We start from the raw sequence: 24,662 nt of genomic DNA on the forward strand, positions 1-24,662 counted from the left end.
ATGGAAGAAGCACATCATCGTGTGTGATCATGAGGTGTTAGTAGGATCAGGTTTCAAAAGATCCAAGGTGAACAATTATATTGATGTGGAAAAAGGGAGGTTGGAGTGGAGACCCAAAGCCTATCCCAAAGCCACAGGGCAACGAATAACAGAAAGGTGGGTGAAGGGAGACAACGGACAAGGTAAGAAGCTCACGATGGTGGGAGGGAGGGGAAAGGAGGAGCTAATATCAAGGGTTCAAGTAGAAAGAAATTGTTTTGGAAATGTTGATGGCAACATGTGTACAAGTGTGCTTAATCCCATTGAATGATGGATTGTTATAAGATTCATAGGAGCCCCAATAAAATGATTAATAATAATAATAATAATAATAATAATAATAATAAAGAAGTAAGGCTGGCTAGATTTCATCTTATATTCCTTGAATACATCATCAAGAGGGTCAAGTCCCTGGCAAACGATAGCATTCCTGTTAACTAGGTCAACAAAGTGGAGGAAGATCCTCAGCGGGGTGGATTGACACAATACATGCAATAATGGGTTCCATCATAGCAGTAATCATGCGTGTGACTCAGGACCAGGCAGTGTTTTGCTTGGTTGTACACAGGGTCACTGTGAGTCAGAAATGACGCCACAGCACTGAACAACAACAGATTCAAAGAATGATAGGACATAATTTGGAACCATTAATATTTCTTAAAGTGTGATAAACATGTAGGAAACAAAATCCTTGCCATCTCAATAACCTTCGTACCTACAATTCAGTGACATTAATTATGTTCCTCACTTCTTTCAACCGTCATTGTAAACAGCAAATATTCTTAGTGTCGAAAACAACTTTCAAATGAGAAAGTGTGTGTGACAGACATATTAATAACTAATTAAAGATTATTTAATTATGTTAAAACTTATTAAAGATTCTTTAACAAGTGCTTTAAGAAAAGAGTGGACATCTATTGGGAAATAACTATGGATCTAAAATATTTTACAGAATACAGAGCACTTTTGTAAGGCTCTCATTTGAGTCTCATAAATTCTTGAAGTAGACTGTTACTACGTTACTATGTTATCCATCGAGAGGATCCTCACTCAGAGCTACTCAGTGTACAACAGAATGAAACTCCGCCAGACCTGGGCTATCTCACAAATATCCTTCTGTTGGAGCTCACTGTTGCATCAACGACCTTCCTCGTTTGCACTGCCCTCTACTATACCAAACATGCAGTCCTTCTCCAGGGACTGGTCTTTCCTGTTAACATGTGCAAAGTACATGAGATGAGGTTCAGCATCCTGGCTTCTAAGGCGCATTCTGACTGTACGTCTTCCAAGACAGATTCGATAGTTCTTTTGGCAGTCCATGATACTTTCAACATATTTTTTGGGCACCATAATTCAAATGATTCTATTTTTCTTCAGTCTTCCTTATTCAATGTCCAACTTTCACGTCCATATGGGGTGATTTGGTTTGGGTTAGGCCCACCTTAGTCCTCAGAGTAACCTCCTTGCTTTTCAACGCTTTACAGAGGTCTGTGCAGCAGATTTACCCAATGCAATGCATCATATCATTTGATCTCCCGACTGCTGCTTCCATCAGCATTGATTGTGGATCCAAGCAAGACCAAATCCTTAAAAATCTTCAATCTTTTCTTCATTTATCACGATGCTATTCATTTGTCTGGTTGTGAAAATTTGGTCTTCTTTATATTAAGTTGTAGTCCATATTGACGACTGTACGTTTTTAATCTTCATCTGCAAGTGCTTTAAGTCGTCCTTTCAGCAAGTTGGCGTCACCTTCATATTAAAGGCTGCTAATAAACCTTCTTCCAGTGCTGATAATGCGTTCTTCTTCATGTCACCCAGCTTCTCTGATTTGCTCCGCATCCGGCTTGAGTAATATGGTAAGCAGATACAACCTTGACACAAACCTTTCCTGACTTTAGATCATGCAGTATTCCCTTGTTCTGCTCACAACTGACTCTTAACCTAGGTGCAGGTTCCACGGGAACACAGTGAAGTGTTCTGGGATTTCGTTTATTCTCAAGGTTATTCATAGTTATGATCCACACAGTTATGATCCACACATAGTTATGAACCACACAGTTGGATGCTTTGGTATAGTCAATAGAACGCAACAAACCATCTTTTTGTTATCCTCTACTCCCAGCCAAGATCCATCTGACATCAGTATTGATATATAGCCCTCATTCCACATGCTCTTCCGAGTCTAGCCTGCTCCTCTGGCAGCTCCCTGTCAATGGACTGCTGCAACCGTTGTTGGATGATCTCCGGCAGAATTTTGCTTGCATGTGATATTAGTGATAGGGCTCTGTCATTTGGGCATTCTGCTGGAATGGGGATAAATGCAAATCTCCTCCAGTCAGTTGACTACATCGCTGTCTTTCAAACTTCTTGTCATAGCTGAGGGAGAGCTTCCAGTGCTTCGTCAGTTGGTTGAAACATGCCAATTAGTGTTCCATCAAGTTCTGGAGCATCATTTTTGGCTAATGCCTTCAGGGAAGCTTGGACTTTTTCCTTCAATGCCATTGGTTCTTGAACTTGTGCTACCTCTTGCGATGGGTGAATGCTGACTCATTCTTTTTTGACTCTGTGTTCTTTCTATCTTCATATGGTGCCTCCTGTGTCTTTTATCATCTTTCAATATTGTGACTTGAGGCATGAATATTTTCTTGCGTTCTTTCAGCTGAAGATATGCTGCATGTGCTCTTCCTGGTTGGTTTTCTAACTTTAGGTCTGCACAATTCATCATCATATTTTACTCTGTGTTTCTGAGCTGCCCTTTGACATTTCTCTTCAGCTCTTTGACTGCATCATTTTTCCAGATGCCGTAGCTATGCTACCATTAGGAGCAGGTGTCTGAGTCTATGCTGATATCCTCTTTGAGCCTTTCTTTCTCTCCTCTCTTGTGAGTGACCTTCTGCTGTCTTCATGTGTGCAGTTCTGAGGTTATCCCACAGTCCATCCGGTCGGTTGTCCTTAGTGTTGCGCAATGCGGCCCACCTGTTCTTGAGGTGTTCTCAAAAGTCAGGTGTTCTGGAAAGTACTCCAGCTGTATTTTGGCTCTTGTTGATTTGTTTTTATCTCCTTCAGCTTCCACCTGAACTTACACAGCAGCAGGCAGTGGTCTGTCCCACCGTCGGCTGCTGACCTTGTGTAGTTACTGAGGTTGGGCGTCTTCATCGTCTCTTCCCAGATGTAGTCAACTGGATTTCTGTGTATTTCATCTGGAGAAGTCCACGTGTCACGCTTGGTGTTGTTGAAAAAACGTCGATGAGAAAACCATTGGTCTTGCAAAATTTGACCAGGCTTTCTCCAGCTTTGTTTCTATCACATGGTCATATTTTCTTCCAGTTACTGTTCTTTGTTTCCAGCGTTTGCGTTTCACTTGCCTAAACTTATAAATTCATTTTGATTGCATGTTTGATCAATTTCAGATCGAAGATGTTGGTAAAATTCTTCAATATCTGCATCCTTAGCTTTAGTGGTTGGTGCATAAAATTGAATAATTTGAACAATAGGATTTCATTGAATTTGATAGGTATTTTCCTATCACAGGCAGTGTTGTACTTCAATATAGAAATATTCTTGTGGGTGATAAACACAAAGCCATTCCTCTTGATTGTGTCATTCTGAGCACAGTCAACCAGATGACTGCCTGATTCACAATGACAACACCAATCCATTTTAATTCACTAATGCCTAGAATATCCAGCTTAACAGCAATCCATTTAAAAATTTTATTTCTTTATTTTATTTAAAAATCATTTTATTGGGAACTTGTACAACTCTTATTACAATTCATACATCAATACATTGTGTCAAACACGTTTGTACATTTGTTGCCATCATTATTCTCAAAATATTTTCTTTCTACTCGAGCCCTTGGTATCAGCTCCTCATTTTTTTTAAACAATTTATTAGGGGCTCATACAACTCTGATCACAGTCCATACACATACATACATCAATTGTATAAAGCACATTTGCACATTCTCTGCCCTAATCATTTTCTTTTTTTTCTCCTCTTTTCTTTTTTTACATTTTATTAGGGACTCATACAACTCTTATCACAATCCATACATATACATACATCAATTGTATAAAGCACATCCATACATTCCCTGCCCCAATCATTCTCAAAGCATTTGCTCTCCACTTAAGCCCTTTGCATCAGGTCCTCTTTTTGTCCCCCCTCCCTCCCCTCTCCCCCCTCCCTCATGTGCCCTTGGTAATTTATACATCGTCATTTTGTCATATCTTGCCCTATTCGGAGTCTCCCTTCCCCTCCTTCTCTGCCGTCTGTCTCCCAGGGAGGAGGTCACATGTGGATCCTTGTAATCAGTTCCCCCTTTCCAACCCACTCACCCTCCACTCTCCCAGCATCGCCCCTCACACCCTTGGTCCTGAAGGTATCATCCACCCTGGATTCCCTGTGCCTCCAGCCCTCATATGTACCAGTGTACAACCTCTGCCTTATCCAGTCCTGCAAGGTAGAATTCGGATCATGGTAGTTGGGGGGAGGAAGCATCCAGGATCTGGGGGAAAGCTGTGTTCTTCATCGGTACTACCTCGCACCCTAATTGACCCATCTCCTGTCCTAAACCCCTCTATGAGGGGATCTCCATTGGCCAACACTTGGGCCTTGGGTCTCCACTCTGCACTTCCCCCTTCATTCAATATGGTATATATACATATACATATATATACACACATACACACACACACACACACATATATATATATATACACATATATCTTTTTTTGTGTGCATGATGCCTTATACCTGGTCCCTTTGGCACCTTGTGATCGCACTGGCCGGTGTGCTTCTTCCATGTGGGCTTTTTTGCTTCTGAGCTAGATGGCCGCTTGTTCACCTTCAAGCCTTTAAGACCCCAGACACTATCTCTTTTGATAGCCGGGCACCATCAGCTTTCTTCACCACATTTGCTTATGCACCCATTTGTCTTCAGCGATCGTATCATGGAGGTGTGCAGCCAATGATATGATTTTTTTTCTTTGATGCCTGATAACTGATCCCTTCAGGACCACTCGATCACACAGGCTGGTGTGTTCTTCCATGTGGACTTTGTTGCTTCTGAGCTAGATGGCTGCTTGTTTATCTTCAAGCCTTTAAGACCCCAGTCACTATCTCTTTTGATAGCTGGGCACCATCAGCTTTCTTCACCATATTTGCTTGTTCACCCACTTTGGCTCCAGCAGTTGTGTCGGCAGGGTGAGCATCATAGCAGCTCCTCATTTTTCTCCCTCCCTCCCTGCCCTATTTCCCTCCCCAACCCTTGATAATTTGTTATTATTATTTTGCCATGTCTTCCACTGTCTGACCTCTCCCTTTGCCCACTTTTCTGTTGTCCGTTCCCCAGGGAGGAGGTTATATGTAGATCCCTGTAATTGGTTATCCCTTTCTACCCCACCTTACCCTTATTCTCCTGGTAGCTCTACGCTCCTTATTGGTTCTGTGGGGTTCATCTGTCTTGGATTTCCTGTGTTTCCAGTTCTTATCTGTACCAGTGTACATCCTCTGGTCTAGCTGGATTTGTAAGGAAGAATTGGTACCTGATAGTGGGGGGAGGAAGCATTAAGGAACTATAGGAAAGTTGTATGTTTCATTGTTGCTACACTGCACCCTGACTGGCTTTTCTCCTCCCCGCGACCCTTCTGTAAGGGGATGTCCAGTTGCCTACACATGGGCCTTGGGTCCCCACTCCCCCTCATTCACAATGATATGATTTTTTTGTTCTTTGATGCCTGATACCTGATCCCTTCAACACCTCGTGATCACACAGGCTGGTGTGCTTCTTCCATGTGGACTTCGTTGCTTCTGAGCTAAATGGCTGCTTGTTTACCTTCAAACCTTTAAGACCCAGGCAGTATATCTTTTGATAGCTGGGCACCATCAGCTTTCTTCACCACATTTGCTTATGTACCTGCTGTGTCTTCAGCGATCATGTCGGGAAGGTGAGCATCAACAGTCCATTTAATTTTTGCTGACTTCTAATTTTCCTAGATTTATACTTTGTACATTCCAAATTCTAATTATTTATTGATGTTTGCAGCTGTTTCTTCTCATTGTGATTTTTGCCCCATCAGTGAATGAAGGTCCTGAAGGCTTTAATTCCCATAAACTTAACTCTATCCATGTCATTATGGTTGATTCTACTTTGCAAAAGTAGTTCTTCCTCAGTCATAGTTTGAGTATCTTCCATCTGCAGATGTGCATCAGGTGCTTGTTCTTGCTAGGTATTATTGATTTGATTCTTACGAAAGCCCTGGAGGAGGTGCTGGAACCATCTTTTGTGCCTTGTAGATAGCAGTACATTAAAGGACCATGCTTACACAGACAGTACATGGAGGGGCATCTGAATACCAGCTCTGGACCACTGAGCAGGCCTCGGGCACTTTGCTAGATGGTGGCCATACCTGGACTGCCAGATGAGCCCCCAAATCACTTCTTTACCGTGGTGCCAGAATATGGGAGGGCATTGGACAGACTTTTATTTATGTACTTATTATTCAAAGTGTTTTGTTCATTTATTGTATGATTTCACTTGGTATTCTTTTTTCTTTAATACTTTTATTGGGGGCTCTTACATCTCTTATCACAATCCATACATTCATCCAGTGTGTCAAGCACATTTGCACATATGCTGTCATCATCGTTTTCAAAAGCATTCTCTTCCCACTTGAGCCCCTATTACCAGCGCCCCATTTCTTCCCCCTCTCCTGCCTGCCCTCCCTCATGAACCCTTGATAAGTTATAAATTATTATTTTCATTTTCATAGATAAGTTATAAATTATTATTTTCATATCTTACCTCATCCTCCATTGCCCCTCACCCACTTTTCAGTTGTTCGTCCCCCTGAGAGTGGGTTATAGGTTGATCCGTGTAGTTGATTTCCCCTTTCTCTCCCCACCTTCCCCTAACCACACAACTTTCATCTAGTTCTTTGGTGCTTCCTTCCCCCCACTATCATGACCTCAATTCTACCTTACAAATAGGATTAGACCAGAACATGCACACCGCTACAGACAGGAGCCCACAACACAGGGAATCCAGGATAGACAATCCCCCCAGGGCCAACAATGAGACTTTTATTTTTTTACAGAGACTTTGTCATTTCTCACAAACACAGGGAGGGCACTTCTAAGTGCTGTGTGGGAGGGAATGTGCTAGAATGATTTCATTGAACCCCTGCTGAATTCTGGCCTTTCAGGCACCAAAGATGCATCATTTCCTCCAAGACATCTAAGACAGGGCTATTAGCCACAAGTTCTGGTTTGCATTTGGAGGAGGAGACAACTACCTTTTAAAGTGTGACAGGGAAGAGGAAGTGTCCTGAATTGTAAATAAGGCTGGGAGAGAATTGTCTGGAGATGGAGGAGGAAGAGGAGGAGCAGGAGGAGACATGGGGATGGAGGTGGACGTGCAGATGGAGATGGAGATATTTCTTCAAGGCTCTTCCCCATTAACTGCCCCCAACATTTCCTACATAAATATCAGTTCCTCTGTAGAGTAGGCCATTCTGCCATCATGAAAAAGAATGAACTAGAGTTCCGAGGGTTGATCTGGAGAGGGATCTCCAATATGTATATTAATGTGAAAAAAGCCCAGATCTAAAACAACCTTTGTAGGAAGGCTTCCATCTGTGGGACAGAGGAGATGGTGGGAGGTGGTGTCACTAGGGCTGGTGTCACCCAATTCAGCAACTCTGGGTGTCACACTCCCTACCTCTGTGACCACCACCCTGAACCTCCTTCTCTATAAACCCCACCGAAGCCTTGGGAATGCCTGTTAGAATTTTAGTCACAGAATAATATGTGATAAATTTAGCTGCAAAATGCATAAATGTAATACGTGTTTGATCTTATGAGTACCAACAGTAAACATGTCTATTCTACATTGAACTACAACATTAGTTACAATATATATTAGTTACTGGGTGGGGAAGCCTTTTTTGATTCCCCCCCCTCAGTTCCTTTCGTGATGACTGTACTCTCAAAAAAGCTGCAGAAGTAGGACCACAATAGTATAACTACTCCACCAGAAGTTTTGAGCAAATCCGTGACTGCAGAAACCCTGGCAGCAAGAACAAGAGTTTTCTGCTTGTGATGTGTGCAGACAAAACCACAGGCCCCACTAGAGCACATTGTTGCTGTGACTCAAACTTCAAACTCACTGCCATTAAGTCAACCCTGACTCACAGCGAACCTATATAGGACAGGGGCAACTGCCCCCATGAGTTTTTGGAACTAGGTTTGCATGGAAGTAGAAAACCTTGTCTTTCTCCCAAGGAGCAGCTGGTGGTTTTGAACTGCTGACCCTATGGATCACAGCCCAAAGGTTAACCACGACTCCACCAGGGCACCTTGTGGCTGCTCTAGGTGCTGTCAAAAGGGTTCCATCTCATAGAGACCCCATGTGCAACAGAACCAGACCCTGGCTGGTCCTGTGCAGTCCTCACAGCCGCTCTCCTGTTTGAGCTCCTTGTTGTGGCCACCGTGTCAACTATCCCTTTGAGGGTCTTCCTCTAGCCGAGCATAGTGTTCTTTTCCAGGGACTGGCACCTCCTGAGAACACATCCAAAGTAGGTGAGAGAAGTCTTGTCATTCTTGCTTTTAAGGAGCATTCTGACTATACGTCCAGAAACCGTGGGGGAAGGGAGACAGGGGCCAGTGTAAGATATGAAAATAACAATAATTTATAATTTATCAAGGGTCCACAAAGGTGGGTGGGGGGAGGGAGGGCAAGAGGAGCTGACACCAAGGGCTCAATAGAAAATAAATGTCTAGAAAATACTGATGGCAACATATGTACAAATGTGCTTGATACACTTGATGTATGGATTGTTATAAGAGCTGTAAGAGCCCTCAGTGAAATGTTAATTTAAAAAGACAGGTTTGTTTATTCTTCTGGAAATCCATGATAAAGTCAATATTCTTTGTCAGTTCCGTAATTCTAAGGCATCGTTTCTTCTCTGGTCTTCCTTACTCGCTGTCTAGCTTTCCCAAGCATCGTAGGTGATAGAAAACAACAGGACTTGTGCTTGGGACACGACTTGAATCCTCAAAGTAACATCTTGGCTCTCTAGCTCGTTAAAAAGCTCTTGTGTAGCAGGTTTGGCGAATAAAATGCATTCTTTAATTTCTTCACTGCTGCTTCTATGGGAGTTGATTGTAGATACACATGAAACGACACCCTTAACATCTTGAATCTTTTCCGTTTATCATGATATTTTTCATCTTAAAAGGCCCCCCAAGGTACATTGGCATAGAGTTATAGCCTAGTAGGCCTATCGATACATGTATCCTAGGCTGATGAAAATGTTTGTTGTTATATCTAATTTCAGGGATATTTTTAGAAGAAAAAAAATTCTGCTGAAAGAATGCACCAAAAATGTGTAGGCAATCATTTTGGTGCCCTTTTGACAGTGCCACATGGCGTGTTCCTCATGTCTCTCACCCCCCTGCTACTATGTGTATACACACACAAACACACACACACACACACACTAAGAATAATGCCCTCATTATATTTAGAGTTATATATTCCAAGAATCAACTTGGGAAACAGACAAGTAATTTTCTTTTAATGTAGGAGTAATTTTATATAAAAGTGAGTTTCTTCTATGCTGCTTGTGGATTTCCGGAGGAGGGCTATGGACGACAAAACCAAACCAAAGTCACAGTCTAGGGACTCAGAGCGTCCCTAGAGGGCAGGGGGGAACTGCCTCTGTGCGTTTCCAAAACCTGACCGCTTTCAGACCATAGAACGCCCCCTCTGTCTCCCGCTGAGCGGGTGGAGGTAGACTACAATCCTGCCTCTTCTTTGGGTGGAAGAAAGCCCCACCGATTGCCATTACAACCCACGGGTGTTTCTTGGAAGTAAAAGACAGAAGGGTCGGGAAATTCCAATTTCATGACGTTAGGGGACATTTCGATGCCACTCCCCAGGTGTGGGGGAAACTAAAGAAGAAATAAAAAGGAACACGCGTGGTCAGGCAAAAATGTCAGTTCCTCTTCAGACAGCGTCCCAAACGGTCCGGTCCACTCCGGCAGAAAGAGTGGTGCGACTTGGTCGCAGAGTAGCCTGGCTACCCAGAGTCTGGGAGCTTTTGCTCCTTGCTCTGGCGGTGAGACCCGCCTGGGACCCCGCCGCCTTTCCTTCTACCCCAGGGAATCCTGCTAGGAATTGCAGGCTCTGGGAAGAGGACCGATGGGGAGTCCGGCAGGGGACCCTTTCTCAGGCAACAAGGGAGACAAAAGACCTTTCTGGAGAGCCTCGCGAGAGCGGCTGGCTGGCTGCCCTCTGGATGCCCCTCCGGCCCGGGGGTGTGGGAGCCCGTGGTCCCTTTGGCTGCGAACTAGGCAGGGGTGACAAACTTGAAACAAGGCTTCGGGGGCTAGGCGGGTCACTTCAAACGATTTGAAGCCGCGCGAACGTGGCGTATTTTCTGACTAAAGACCTTCGGATTCAGATTTTCAAAGTCCAGCTCTGCTGGTCGAACAAAACGCGCGTCGTGTCGCCTTTCCCTGCTACTTCTGCTCTGTCTTCGCGCTTCCCCCAGTGCGGCCACTGCACCAGCCTCGGAGCCTTCAGGGCGCAGCCCCCCGCGGCGTTCTCTGTGAGGGTCCCCAGCCCGAACGCGGACCGGCAGCCCCCTGAACTTGACGTGGCCCAGAGCCGTGTCCTGGAGACCTGTTATTTCCAGCAGAAACGAAGTTGTTGCGCCAGAAAGCCTGGCCGCCTGCGCCACTCCGGACCCGGCGCATCCCCGGCAGGTGTAGAGGTGGGAGATGCCGTGGGTATTGGGGGCGCACCATCCAGGTCTCGGGCGCCCTAGGGCGCACCAGGCCCTGGCGGGGCGAGGGGCGGGGCCTGCTGCCGGAGGAGGGGAGCTCCGCCCGCCGCCCCTCCCCGTCCAACTCGCCCCGCCCCTGCGCTCTTGAGCGTCCGCCCTGCTCCCTCCGGGCACTGAGTCCCGGGCCCCGGGCGAGAGACGGTGCCTGGCCGCTGCCCTCCCCGTCCGCGACCGTCACTTGCGCGCTGCAGAAAACCCAGAGCCCGTGCTTTAGCCGGAGTCACCCCTCCGACCGGCAGCCGCAGACACTTCCTCCAGACGCAGCCGGGGCACCCCAGTCCCGCGCGCTCGGGGGTGCGGCGCCGAGGCGCGCGTCCCTCTTTGCGCCTTCGTCGCCGGGTCAGAGGGAGGATCGACGTCTGAGTTCTGGCCCCGGCGCCCGGTGCCGATGGAGCGCGCGGGGCTGCTGGCTGTCGCCCTGTGGCTGTGCGTGGAGAGCCAGGCTACCTCTCTGGGTAAGGAGCCCGCTCCGGGCACGGGAGGCGCAGAGGTGGGGTGCTCGCGGACGGGATCGGTTCTGGCAGGACGCGGAGCCCGCAATCTAACTTCCAGTTGGAGAGTTGTAAGGGACCGGACACTTGGCGCTCTTGGATTTACCCGCGGAGGAAAACCGAGGCTCAGAGACGGGCCCAAGATTTCCCAGGGTGTCGGTGGTATCCGGAGAGTTAACCCTGCACCTTTGCTAGGGTCTCGTCCCCGGGACCTGGCTTCGGCTGGGGAGTGCCCTGCGAGCCGAAGCACTCTCAGGTTCGGGGAGGCGGGGATGGGACGGCGCCCGGGGCAGGAGTGCAGGAGGTGCCCTCGCGGGCAGGAACGGACGGTGAAAAGTCGGGGCTGCAGGTCTCTTCCTGGCCCGGCTGCTCTTCCACAGGGAGCACAGCTCCGCGTCTGCGAGCGCAAGCTGGCGGCTCGGAGCGCACTGCGCACCCCGCCAGAGGGGAGCGGGGACGGCGGTCAGGGCTGCGGCATGCTGCCAGGCGCAACTTCTAAGAAGTGGCATGGGGAGAGAAACTCTCTTTTCCTTCCTTGCAGGACACCTCTCATTTCTCAGGGAAGGTGCGGGTACACTAAGGCTTGGCTCCAGGGCTGTGACAGTTTAGCCAAGTGCCCCCCGACATGCCAGTCTTAAAACATTTTTTACAAAACGCTTTTGTCCCTGAGATAAGCACATGAGAAGTTCAAGAGCCGAAGACCTACTCCACTGGACCCAGTTTTAAGGCTGAGCGCCCCTACCCTTGCCACTTAAGGTCGCGGTCTCCTTCAAATTGAAGAACACACACGTGCTCGATCACCCCTCCCCCTTTTTCAAGTGTCCCAGATAGTATTCCTACTCTGAAGCCTTCATTTCTTGCTTTCCATATTCTTTGAGGTCGGAGTGGGGGCGGGGAAGTCCAAAGTTTGGGGGACATTTTCATTATTGTTGTTAAGGAGACAAACACGTCTACTTACAGTAACCAGATCATCTGTCTACAGTTAATGAAATTTCTTAAGGATGACTCTGCTCCTGCCTGGACACTCATTGACCCTGACACGGGCCCTCTCTTCTCCCTCTCGGGGCTGAGAAGGACTGATCATGTAGTGGTTCCATATCCCACAAAGAATTAAGTTCCTTTTAAGGCCGGGGTGTTTCATCGCGCCAGTAGTAATGGTAATAGGGTTATCTGGAATAATGGAGAGGTTGCCCTTTTGGAACATGCGGCTTACTTAATTGCATTGGGCTATAATTGGTGCCATCAAATTCAAGAGACAGAGGCACTGTTGTTTTTCCTTCCTGTGTTTGAGCTGGAAGGGGTAATAGTGCACAAACTCATTAATATTGGTTATGGGACTTGCACATAGAAGGGCTCTGTATGGGGCAGAGGGATGTGTAGCTCAGAGGCCTTGCTCGGACCTTTCTCAAGAGCAGAGCTCAAACTTGCCAATGAATGATGCTTAATGGAGCACAATGGGAGGAAAAATGGAGCCTTGGTCGACAGATAATGAATTTGAAGTTATCATTACTGGGAACTTTTTTGAATAGGTTTTTGTTGTAGATGCGTCTCTAGAACAGTACGGTGTTGTCTTGGTTTCCTGTGAATGGAAAACAGATATTTAAAAAAGAAATTAAAAAGAAATTTTTTAACATAGGAAATTGTGTCCAGAGCATGCGATGATTTGTGGTAATAATTTATGAGAGGTCTTAAAATACAAAGTCCCTTATTTTGGTGGTGGTGGTGAGCTTGGCTTATTTTATACCAAACTGACTGCTATGAAGTGATGCCAACTCATAGTGAACCAATTGGATAGGGTAAGACTGCCTCCTGTGAGTTTCTGAGACTGTAACTCTTTACAGGAGTAGAAAGCCCCCCCCCCCCTTACTCTTTCGTAGTGGCTGGTGATTTTGAACTGCCGACCTTGTGGATAGCACCCCAACAAGTAACCACTATGCTATCAGCAGGGCTCCTTGGTTTATTTTATGTCTCATCATTTTACTACTATCTTATTCTGACATGGATGTGTCCAAATCATGGATTACATGCTCATTTGGATCATTGAGAAAATAATTTTTTCAACATATTTTTTCAACCTAGAATTTCTGTAATGGGTTACGCCTTGAGCTACTAACCACAAGGCCAGTATTCAAATCCATGGGAGAAAAAAAATGAGGCTGTCATTAAAGTCTTGGAAACCCAGTGGGGTAGCTCTACTCTGTCCTGTAGGGTTGCTATGAGTTTAGAGTTTTGTGAGTGTTTCCCAGTGAAGTTTGAAATCTATGCTCATACAAAGGTATCTTCATTCTCATTTTCTTACACAAAGTGGGACTTTGTTATTGGAAGGTCTTCCTTTTGCTTTTCGGCATTTTGGGTTCTCGTTTGCATGGCTTCGGGGCAGCTCTTTTCTTCTCCAAATGGAAAAGCGCTAGGCTGGTTCACTGCCCACAATCTTCCTTGGGTTGGTTCTGACACATAGGGGCCCCAGAGGACAGAGTAGGGCTTTGGAGGAAGTCATATTTATGGTTTTTCTCCGTAATATTTATGGTATGTTTATGGGAGCGGTCTTATCTTTCTCCCAAGGCGTGGCTAGTGGGTTGGAACCAGTGGTCTTTTAGTTAGCAAACCAACACTTAACCCACTCTGCTGCTAGAGCTCCTACCCAAAAGGTCTGCGACTCAAATCCACCAGCCAGTCCCCTGGAGAAAGACGAAGCAGTCTGCTTCCGTAAAGATTTACGACCACTTCAGAAACCCAGTTCTGTCCCATAGGTCCTTGTGTTTCAGATTCACCGTGACGGCCATGGGTATTCTAATGGATTCTGTATGACAAACCAGACCCGTAGCTGTTCAAGAATGGTCCCTAGACCACCGATGTCAGAGTCACCTGCAGTTCTTGCTTAAAATACAGATTCGGAAGCCCCGGGATATTCTGACACATCCTAAAATTTAAGAACCACCACCATGAATACTGCAAGTCGGTACTAATGATACTGAGTACCTGACACGTATGTTGTAACTCCATGTTCATTTTTCTACCCTGCTGCTTTTGGTCAATGCCGTGGATGAACAGTTGTTCTGTATCGATAGGATACATGGGCTGTGTGTCTTAGACTCGCTCTTCTAAGTGCTCATGTTTGCTTTTGCTTGTTATTTGCCCCAAAAGCCAATGCTAGTTTAGGCCCAGGGAGCTATTTGTTCTTAAGTGGATGTGAATTAGGGACCAGATTAAGTTTGGGTGCATTCCAGCAGCAATCATGGTTTTAAGCTGAAATTTCGTCAGCAGTTAGGCTCTTTGTTGCCAACCATAAGCTCCGCCCATCCAGAGGCACTTAGGAAGAAAGGCCTGGTGATCTACTAGCTATTAAAAATTCTACGGAGTCCAGTTCTTCTCAGCCACACATGGGCTTACAATGCGGTGGAGTGGGTGACCCAGAAACTGATTATTATTATTTTTAATATCAGTTAAGATCCTAGTGTGGTGGACAATTTCTTCCTCTGGTGTTTTCTTCAGTACCCGGTAGCTCTTCCCATTTAATTGGCCGAGAACTAAGTTTTCTCGATGTGAGATGCCCCTTAGCAGGGAATCTGCCCCACCAGTCCTTTCTTATTTGGGTGGTGGTGGTGTTCTAGTTCTTACATCTTTAGGTACAGGCAGGCCTCTGTGTCTCAAGCTTCAGGAGGAGTTAAAACTTTCGATGAATCAACTGAGGAACTGAGACTTTGTCAATGGTGGCCCATGACCAGGACACTTTTTCCCCCCATCCCCTTCTCAGAGGAAACATATTCATATGCATATTGTGTGAAATTGGAAAAGATTCGTTCTGCCTCAACTCCTCTCATCTAGTTTTAATATGCAGACTTCCTTTCAGCCTCCGCAGTCCAGTGGCCAGAGGAAGGGCACTACAAAAAATTAGTCAAAAGAATGAGGGTCATAGCAACCTCACCGCCCCCGCCCTGCCCTCCAGCCCCTGCTCTGCAGGGTACTGGAGACAAGGTGCTAAACAGTGCCCCCTCCCCCAGCCTACCCCGCTGAACTATATAGCAATCTCTCCCACAGTGTTCATCAGTCAGCACTTCAGTCAAATGTGTGCATCCTATGTTTTATATGAAATGTCAGTGGGTCCTTCCCCAAGGGAGTGAGATCATCAGATGAAGGTTCATTTGGTTTCAATGTCCATATCCTTTTGTAAGACCTTGAAGTTGGCAAGGCAGGAAAACAGGAACTCCACCCTCGCTGCATGAATTGCCGAACTGTTGTGCTGATTCGTGACCATCTGCCCATTCTTCCTGTTATGACACAGCTTGTGAACTTTTACTGGGAATGGTGAAAAGTAAATTCACAGTTTTACACAATGGCCGGTTGGAGCCGAAGAGGCCCTCTGAAAGTATAGAGTGTGTATTGTTTATGGAAGGTGTTTCCTATGGGGCCAAACTCGGGGGGCAATTGCATTCATTTACTTCATTTGTTTCTAGGTTTGCTGAGTAGTCAGCCTGCCCCGCCCCGGCTCAGCACACAAAAAGACATTCTCACAATTATGGCTAACACAACACTTCAAATTACGTGCAGGTAAGGTCTCGCGTCAGATTCCGATTTCCCGGGTTGGCAAATTCATTGCTTAGGAAGAAAAACAACTTTCCATTACCGCAGATTTTTAACGTGGTCCCGATACCATGAAGTTTCTGAGAACGAATGTCCTAAAAAGTAAAGAAAAAGATTGGATCCATTTTCTAGAAATCCTGGGTGATTTGCTGGTCTTTTTCTCTCCCTGCCTGTGCTGACACACGCACACCGCCACCATCACCGATGTACACGTATCATCGGCGTAGGAGATAGATGCCCAGTCGACATTTATTCAATAAGTCAAGTGGCGGACATACCCTTAAAAGAGAGATTTGGGAAAGTTTGGGATCATACTCATATTTCTCGTACTCAAAATAGCCCTTGGACGTCTTTTCGGGCCTTTGATTCCACTTGTACAGCCCTGACCATTACTCTTCCATCTTTAGTCTTATGGAGAGCTAAGGGCGGGCTCTGCGGGGGTAAAGGGGCATCCTGCTCTGGCTCGGGGTGTTTGGGAATGCCTCTCTGTGCAGGCTAATGAGAAGTCATGCTGCTGATTTTTGCCAATTGGGGGAGCAGATCTCTCTAAAAGTGTCCTTTAAATTTTGCTTTCCATCCTGTACCCTGGGAGGAAAGATGTGGGTGGGGGGCGGGGGTTACTGCTGTGATTACTCAAGAGAGAGCCAACTTCTTCTCAGGCCCTTTGTGTTTTGGACAGAGGCAAATAAGAGTGGAGGCCCTGTTGCCGCTTGGGGACTGTCCTGGGGACCCAGAAGGAACTTTGGGCAGTTGATTGCAATGGCTTTCTCTTTGATGACTACTAGCAGGTGTTCAACACTAAGACGCAGATCGATTTTAGGCTCCAAGTGTAAAGGTTACGGCAGTACTGCTTATCAAGTCCCCAAGTTCAACACCCAGCCCCTGGAGAGAAACACAGTAGCAGGGGCTGTTTCTCTAGTTTGGCTGGTCCAAGACAAACACACTTCTCAGTAGTTTGAGGGGAACTTCACCCCCTTGTCATCAAATTGATTTCCATTCACAGCAACCTAATAGGACAGAATCGAACTGCCCCATCGCTTTGCCAAGGCTGTACATTTTTACAGAAGCAGATTGCCTCATCCTTCTCCCAAGGACTGGTTGGTGGGTTTGAACTGCTGACCTCTCCATAGTCCCTGCTCTTCCCTTACCCACCCGGAAAAGCATGGCTTATTTAAAATCATTGAAGATCCATTCTATCTCTGTAAACTGCCCATAAATTTGTACTAGGCACTGAAAAGGCCACGGTGTGCTTCGGCATCCCAGGGTGTGCCAAGAGTTCAGTGCTCGCTGCTGACCGACCAGTCGGAGGTTCGTAAGGCTGCCAGTCCACTCAGGAAAAATTAGCCACAGAGAACCCCAGGACACGTCACTCTACTCTGACACACAGGAAGTTGCTATGAGTTGTAACTGATTGGAGGGCAACTGATTCTTTGTGTGTGTGTGTGTGTGTGTGTGTGTGTTAGAAGTAACTTCATGAAAGTAGCTGATAGGTCATGCACATTTCAAGTTCTCTTGAGGAAAGACCATTGATGTCACGTTCCCCTTGGCCTTGGCAATTTCCCTAGGAGCCTTGACGAGAAATGAGCAGATCGGTGACATCCGTGTTTAGTGTGACCCTCCCTCTGGCCTACACCCTTGCACCCCCTTCCTCCCAGACCTCACCTCTTGCTTTCCTCCCTGTGCGCAGTCTGGCTTCTTTGTTATGTACTTAACGTTCCACAAATGCACCTCTGTCAGGGTCTTCCCGTGTGCTAGTTCCTCCTTGGCTGGCACGCTTGGGAAAGTGTTGGACAGCGAACAGCGTGGTAGGAAGCTCAGACCCACCAGTCTCTCCTTGGGAGCATGATGAGATGACTGCTCCGATTAAGATGCACAGCCTTGGAAACCCCGCATCCGATTGCTAGACAGTGGGTGAGGGCTGCCTAGATACCGAGCTTGGTAGAGGAGAAGTGAATGGAAAAGGAGAAAGGTTCTCATGAGAAGGACTGACAGTGGCTGCAACAGGGGATGAAACCTACTCTGAGGAGGGCGTTTCGTTCTGCCGAATAGCTTGTTGGCACCTACCACAATACCAATAACATCGTCTGGGATACCGCTTTCCCTGATAGTTACAGGGCCAGCGCCCTCTAGACCACTTGCCTCTTTCTTAGTTTTCTTCTGTATTTTTCTCCCAAGTATTTATGACCACCCTTTGTACAGTCAATTTTATGGTTACTTATTTATTGCATTGGGGGCCTGGTGGTGTAGTGATTCGGAGTTGGGCTTCGATTCAGATGGTTGGCAGTTCAAAACTACCAGCAGCTCAGAGGGGGAAAGACTGGGCTTTCTATTCCCATAAACAGTTACGGTTTCGGAAGCCCACAGGGGGTCACTATGAGTCAGCATGGACTCAATGGCAGTGAGTTTTTATTTATTTCCCTTTCTGTTCCAACTAGACTAAGGTCCCACCAACGCAAACCGAACTCACTGCCATCAAGTCAATGCTGGCTCATAGCAACCCTGTAGGACAAAGTAGAACTTTCCTCAGTGTGTTTGCAAGACTGGATGGAAATAGAGAGCCCCATCTTTCACTCATGGAGTGCCCAGTGGTTTCGAACGGCTGTCTTTGAACTTAGCAGCCTGATGTGTAACCACGACCCCACCAGAGCTAGAGCTCTTAGAGTCTGGCACACAGCACATAAGGAATACACGTTGAATGAAGGACGGAAGGGATGGAACACTCGGGAATCTCCATACGTCTGTGGCTTTTTGACCTGTGTCGACTTAACCTGCCCTCTTTGGCAGGATTTAGCCTGGGTATCTGTCTACTGAGGACGGTATTTAGTGGTTTGAGCATCAGACCTTCTGCCCCCGGTTCCTTAGAAACCAACTCATGGTGGCAATTCCCTCTGATACATCCCTGGGATTCATTTTCCCCCCAGGGGAGAGAGGGACCTGGACTGGCACTGGCCCAACAACCAGAGTGGGTCTGAGGAAAGGGTGCAGGTGACCGACTGCAGCGATGACGTCTTCTGTAAGACACTCACGATTCCTAAAGTCGTCGGCAATGACACCGGAGCCTACAAGTGCTTCCACCGGGACACTGATGTCGCTGCAGTGGTGTATGTCTACATCCAAGGTGAGTGCTTGCTCAGAGCCCTTGTCCTACGTCGATGTACCTGTTAGAAAACACAATAGGCCGAAGAGAAATCGAGTTCAAGCAAGGCCCCCTCCAAAGACTGCTTGCCAACCAGAAAACACAGAATTCTTCCCCCAAGGTTTCCTCTGGGAAGGAGATGGCATTGATTTGTTATGGAGCTTGCTGCGGATTGCGTCCTTTTTATTTACTTCCTGCCCCCCCCCCCACCGCTCCCTCAATTAGTTTAGTTCTGATCTTCGTTCCTAAGTAAATTTCTGTTCAAGATTGACTATGGAGACTCATAAGACAGCTTTGGGATATTTGCGGGGGAAGAGGGGTCAGGGAGAGACCAAACCAAACAAAAACAAAAATAGAAAAACACCCTTCATTGTTTGACAAGGCAGACGCGGGTAAATTATGGTGTGGTTTCTGTAGAGATAAGTTATCTACTGCAGCTTGGGAGATTCCCCCAAGAATAAACAGGGGCACAGGCAATGATGCCGAAGCTCTTTTGTATATAGGAATGTTTCTGTCCCCACTTCTATTCTTTCTCTTTTTAAAAATCTCATCCTCCAGTGCAAGTGAAGACACTGTTTCAAAGGGCTTTGGGGGTCTGCCCTTCCTGGGTGGTCTGAGATCTTGGGTGACAGACCCAAATATTCTGGGGTTTAGTAATTTGGGATCCGCATCCATGTAGAAGTGCAGACTGCGATGTTTCACCTACATGGGATTTATAGCTAATCTCTACTCTCTTTGGTGTTTCAGAACTCTCCTAGTAGCTTCATTGCCCCATGAAAGCCTGACCTAGCCAATGGTGGGCTGAGAGAATAACTGGGAAAGTGTTTAAGAGCTGGGAGGGATGGCATGCCCAGTGTTTTTCTCAGCTTTCCTGAATATGTTTCTTTCCAGTGACGGTGAGCGTGTCGTTAAGGTTTGATGTCTGTGTCTTTATACTTCTGCACATCCCAGCAGAACCCTAGTGGTGCTGTCGGGTAAGCAGTGCACTGCTAACCACAAGGTCAGCGGTTCAACCAACGGCTCTGAGAGAGTACAATGAGACTCGCTTCTCCCAGGAAGAAAGATTTATAGCCTCAGAACCTTGTATTGCTTCGCTGTGAGTCGAATCGACTGGTAGCTTGGGCTGTGGGTTTGGTCTTTTGGTACATCCCAGAGAATTTGCGGCCTAGATTCACCCCCACCCCAACCCTTCAGAAGCATCTTTTTTTGGACAGAAGGGGAACTTCATTCACTTTGGGAAATACACGTCCCTGTCTCCATTTTCATTTCAATATGCAATATGGTCGGTGCATTGGGAAAGTATAGGGCACATCAAAGCGCTGTACTCACGCCTGGATTGCTTCATGTTTAAGAATTATTTTTTCCCAAGGTAACGCCAGCCCAGAGAGCATTCGGTGCCCTCTTTTTCCCTTCTGCAGAATTTGCAAGAGACAAGGCTCAGAGCCCTGAGCATTTCTGGTCCCCTTTGATCTTGCGGTCTGGGGAGATCAGGCTCTCTTAGAGGATTGCAGGGATCTCCTGCCTTCCTCCCTCCATCTGGCTGGAAATACTGCAAGATGAGCCTCTCCCATGAAATTTTTCGCTGCTTCTGTCTCCCCAAGTCAGGAAACCTGGAGACCTGCAAAAAAAAAAAGCCTTCTATGAGTTGCATTAAATATGTTATTTCGGGAGGATGAGTGGTTGTTTGGGTTGATCTTGTTTATTTCCTTATTCTGGGACAGTGAGACAGAATTGATTGACTGCATAGCGTCTTACGTCAAAGGGTTAATTTAGCTTCCAGAGGCTTCTAATGTAAGCAAGCGATGTTGTATTTTGATAACATGCGGATGAAAGGTAGGTCCTATTGAAAAGCAGCGGCCCCTCGCACTGTTTATTTGTGCACTAGCAGTCTCTGGGTATGCCATCCAATCTGCTTCCTGGCTAAGCCATGATATTCTAGGAGTTGAGCTGTCCAAGAGCTTGGTCTTGAAGTTTCACAATGGGAAAGACAACATTGAACTACTCCCTTCTGGCTCCACCTTATTTCCTTAGTCTTCTGACCCCTTTCCCTATAGCATTGCCTGGAGCCAGGAAGTGGTCGCCTGGCCCCTCAGATAATGGCTGTAGCATGTGGTGGGCTAGATTGGCTCCCTTTCTGCGCTTTCCAGCTGGGAAGGAAATCAAACTTCTGCTGCGCTGGGTATTAACTACCTTTGTCCCCTTGGGTTTAATTAACCCTTGCTCTGCGTTGACCGATGATGATGAAGCACTCTAAGAATGCTCTGGGGGCCCAGCGACATGAACTGCTATCTCGCTGACGCTTCCAGCTTGACTCCAGACCACATCGTCGTTATCTCTGGGAAGTAGAGCCTGCTCTAGCGGTGAGCAGCGTGGCACGCACACGGGTTGAACGATATTCAAATCGTTTTCATCGTCTCCCCAGCCTTTTGCATGAGGCTTTTTCAGATTCTTAGCAAAGGAACTCATGACTGCTGAGTCTTGAAACTAACTGGACTATGTTAAACATGGTTTTAAAAAGCCTCTTCTCCCTAGTTTTCACAAGCTTAGCATGTGGACATCAAAAATGGAAACGGATTTGTTTATTTTCAAGATCTTTCAGGTCCATGCCTTTATTTTGATAGCACTTACATTGCTTCCTTAAAGCGAGAGGGCATTAAAAATATATATTAGTAAAAATGAGTAGGTAAAATGTAACTTCAAATTTTAAAATCAAGGGGCTCCTTCATTTTGGAAAAAAGAAATCATAATGATGAAGATGTTAAAATGTGGAAGCTCTAAAACAAAATTCAGCTTGACAATACCCTTGAAAGGAGTCAACCTCATTCTGGGAGACTTTGTTACAAATTTTATATATAAACACATTCACACATCCATCCATTTAGATAGATAGATAGATAGATCTATCTATCATCTGCCCATCTATCTACCTACCTACCTACTATTTATCATCTCGCATCTACGTCTGCTTGTCTACTTGGCTATCTGCATCCCTCTTCCTATCCCTCTCTGGAGCATATTTCGTAGCATATTCTTGGGCCCAGATGTCTATCCGCAGACCAACCTGTGAGAGTGCCTTTGCCTGCTCAGAGCCATGATTCCCAACCATTCATCTCTCGCGACAATTTATGAACCTGAAGGATGACCAACCTTGGCTAAGGCTACTAACTGATGATATTCAATGTTCTTCTAGATTACAGGTCTCCATTTATTGCTTCTGTTAACGACGAGCATGGGGTCATCGTCACGGAGAACAAAAACAAGACCGTGGTCGTTCCATGTCTTGGGTCCATCTCAGACCTGAACGTGTCACTTTGTGCTGTAAGTTCTAACTTCTCCAGTCATCTCCTCTCCCCTTCTTTCGAGTAGATGCCGATTCATCACGACTCTATAGAATAGAGTGAGTCTCTGAGAAGACTCCACAGCTTTCTCCTGAGGCGCGGCTGGTGGGTTCAAACCACGGACCCTCACGTTTGCAGTCGAGTGCGTTCACCACGGTGCAGCCAGAGTGCCTTTAAGCATTGCTTGAGTGTTCATGATGTAAAACGAACAGCAAGAAGGACAGTCTGATAGTGTAATATCAACAGCGAGTTTAATTTTTTTTTTTAGGAAGGGTCAAAATAGGCATTCTTCCAAGGAAAAGTGATTGCTATGCTTAGAAGTAAGATGTGTTAGTGATCAGCTAACATGTGACCCAGTTTAGAAAACATGTAACTGTATTTGTTTCTTTTTACTCCCTAGAAGTACCCCGAAAAGAGATTTTTCCCTGATGGACACAGAATTTTCTGGGACAGCAAGAAAGGCTTTACCATCCCCAGTTCTATGATCAGCTTTGCTGGCATGGTTTTCTGTGAAGCAAAAATTAATGATGAAACCTACCAGTCTATTATGTACATAGTTGCGGTCGTAGGTAAGAGGAAAAGTCTGTTGCCATTTCTATCCGACGTAAGGATCAGCTTCCTGTTTTAAGATCCTGGGGGTTAAGGTATAGGGTGAATGACAAGGGATCTTTAACTGGCACACTCATCAGCTGGCATTGGGGAATTCATCCTACCTACTTGTCTCTTCCAAGGAAACTCATGTGCAGTTGAGTTTTTCCTTTGCTTGCCAAGCGCAGGGATGAAAGGGAATTCTGTAACAGGGCCACATTTTTCTGGAAAAATAAAATCAATGTTTACTGCATCGCTTGGCAGGAATCTGAGAGGAAAAATCATACCTCTTTTCTAAAACATTCAGCTGTTTACTAAAGCATTACCCGTTGGCCCAGAGCTACTGCCCACTCCACCATTATTACCTTCCATCCACTGCACTGCAGCATTTTGGAGCCGTGCAGGCAGAGTTCCATAAATATCTGTTGGGGGTTTTCTGGGAGTTTCCAGGGAAAAATAATAAGGTGCATTTTAAAGTCACATAATTAAAATACAAACAAAAAGTGTCAAGTTAGAGATTTGTTTCCCATTCATGTTGTTTTTCTCATTTGCTTGCTCCAGGGTCCAAGATTTATGATGTTGTTCTCAGTCCCTCGCATGGAGTTGAGCTGTCTGTTGGAGAGAAACTTGCCCTCAATTGTACAGTCAGGACCGAACTGAACGTGGCGATTGAGTTCAAGTGGGAACATCCTCACTTAAAGGTAACACTAACAATTCAGAGCCAGACCTCTCAATGCTTTGATAATAAACGAGCAAAGGTGTTTGCTGAGATAGGGGTTGCTCTGGCCAGATAAAATATGCTGCGATTGTAAATTGCTGTCAAGCCAGCCCCTAAATTATGGTGGTCCCAAAATGCTGCCCAAACCCACCCCGTCCTCATGAGTGGTCACAGGACTGGGCCATTGGGCTTTCCTTGGTTGTTTTTTAGAAGTGGATTACCAGGTCTTTCTTCCTAGTCCACCTGTAGTCTGAAAGCTCCCCCTGCCCAGCTGAAACCTGTTCGGCATCCTCGCAATGTTTAAGCAGCTACTGATAGATGGATTGACTCAGAAGCGAACCTGGGTCTCCCACACGGATCGTGGGAATTCCACTGCTCCACCAGTACCCTCGGGTAACATATGTGATTGTGTGCCATTGAGTCAATTCCGCCTCTTGACAACCTATGTTGTTAGGTGCCACCGAGTCAGTCTGACTCACAGTCACCCTGTGGACGACAGAAGACAACCCTCCCCAGTCCTGTACCATCGTCACCGTTGTTCTTGTCTCCCAGCCTCCCTTTGCAGCCCCCGTCTCCATCGTCTCATCGAGGGGCTTTCTCTTTTTCCTTGCTCCTCTCTTTTACCAAGAGCGATGTCCTTGTCCAGGGACTGGGCTCTCCTGACCACGGGTCCAGAGTCCGTGAGGAGTCCTGTCCTCCTTGCTTCTGAGACGCACCCTGGCTGTCCTTCTTCCAAGACAGATCGGCTCGTTCTCTTGGCAGTCCACGGTACTTTCATTGTCCCTCGCCAGCACCCTAACGCAGAGGCCTACATTCTTCTTCAGTCTTCCTTACTCAGTGTCCAACTTTCATAAGCATGGGAGGCAGTGGAAAATGCCATGTCTTGGGCCAGGCGCACCTTCGTCCTCAAAGTAC

The 24,662-nt window shown here is 46.4% G+C and overlaps 1 protein-coding gene and 1 pseudogene across 1 annotated transcript in view; one reads left to right on the forward strand and one right to left on the reverse strand.

Annotated features, from left to right (window-relative positions):
* Positions 1–3,198, reverse strand: part of LOC142442456 (RNA-binding protein PNO1 pseudogene) — a 91,008-nt pseudogene extending 87,810 nt beyond the window's left edge.
* A 261-nt stretch (positions 3,199–3,459) lies between these two features.
* The window catches only part of KDR (kinase insert domain receptor), a 60,812-nt gene continuing 39,609 nt past the window's right edge, over positions 3,460–24,662 (forward strand). The window contains exons 1-8 of the mRNA XM_075543581.1: positions 3,460–3,465; positions 10,602–10,823; positions 11,767–11,848; positions 15,841–15,934; positions 18,889–19,085; positions 22,294–22,421; positions 22,842–23,010; positions 23,591–23,730. Of these exons, the coding sequence (XP_075399696.1) occupies positions 3,460–3,465; positions 10,602–10,823; positions 11,767–11,848; positions 15,841–15,934; positions 18,889–19,085; positions 22,294–22,421; positions 22,842–23,010; positions 23,591–23,730 (1,038 nt within the window). The remainder of the gene's footprint in view (positions 3,466–10,601; positions 10,824–11,766; positions 11,849–15,840; positions 15,935–18,888; positions 19,086–22,293; positions 22,422–22,841; positions 23,011–23,590; positions 23,731–24,662) is intronic.

Source organism: Tenrec ecaudatus, chromosome 3, assembly GCF_050624435.1.
Source record: "Tenrec ecaudatus isolate mTenEca1 chromosome 3, mTenEca1.hap1, whole genome shotgun sequence".
NCBI lineage: Eukaryota > Metazoa > Chordata > Mammalia > Afrosoricida > Tenrecidae > Tenrec > Tenrec ecaudatus.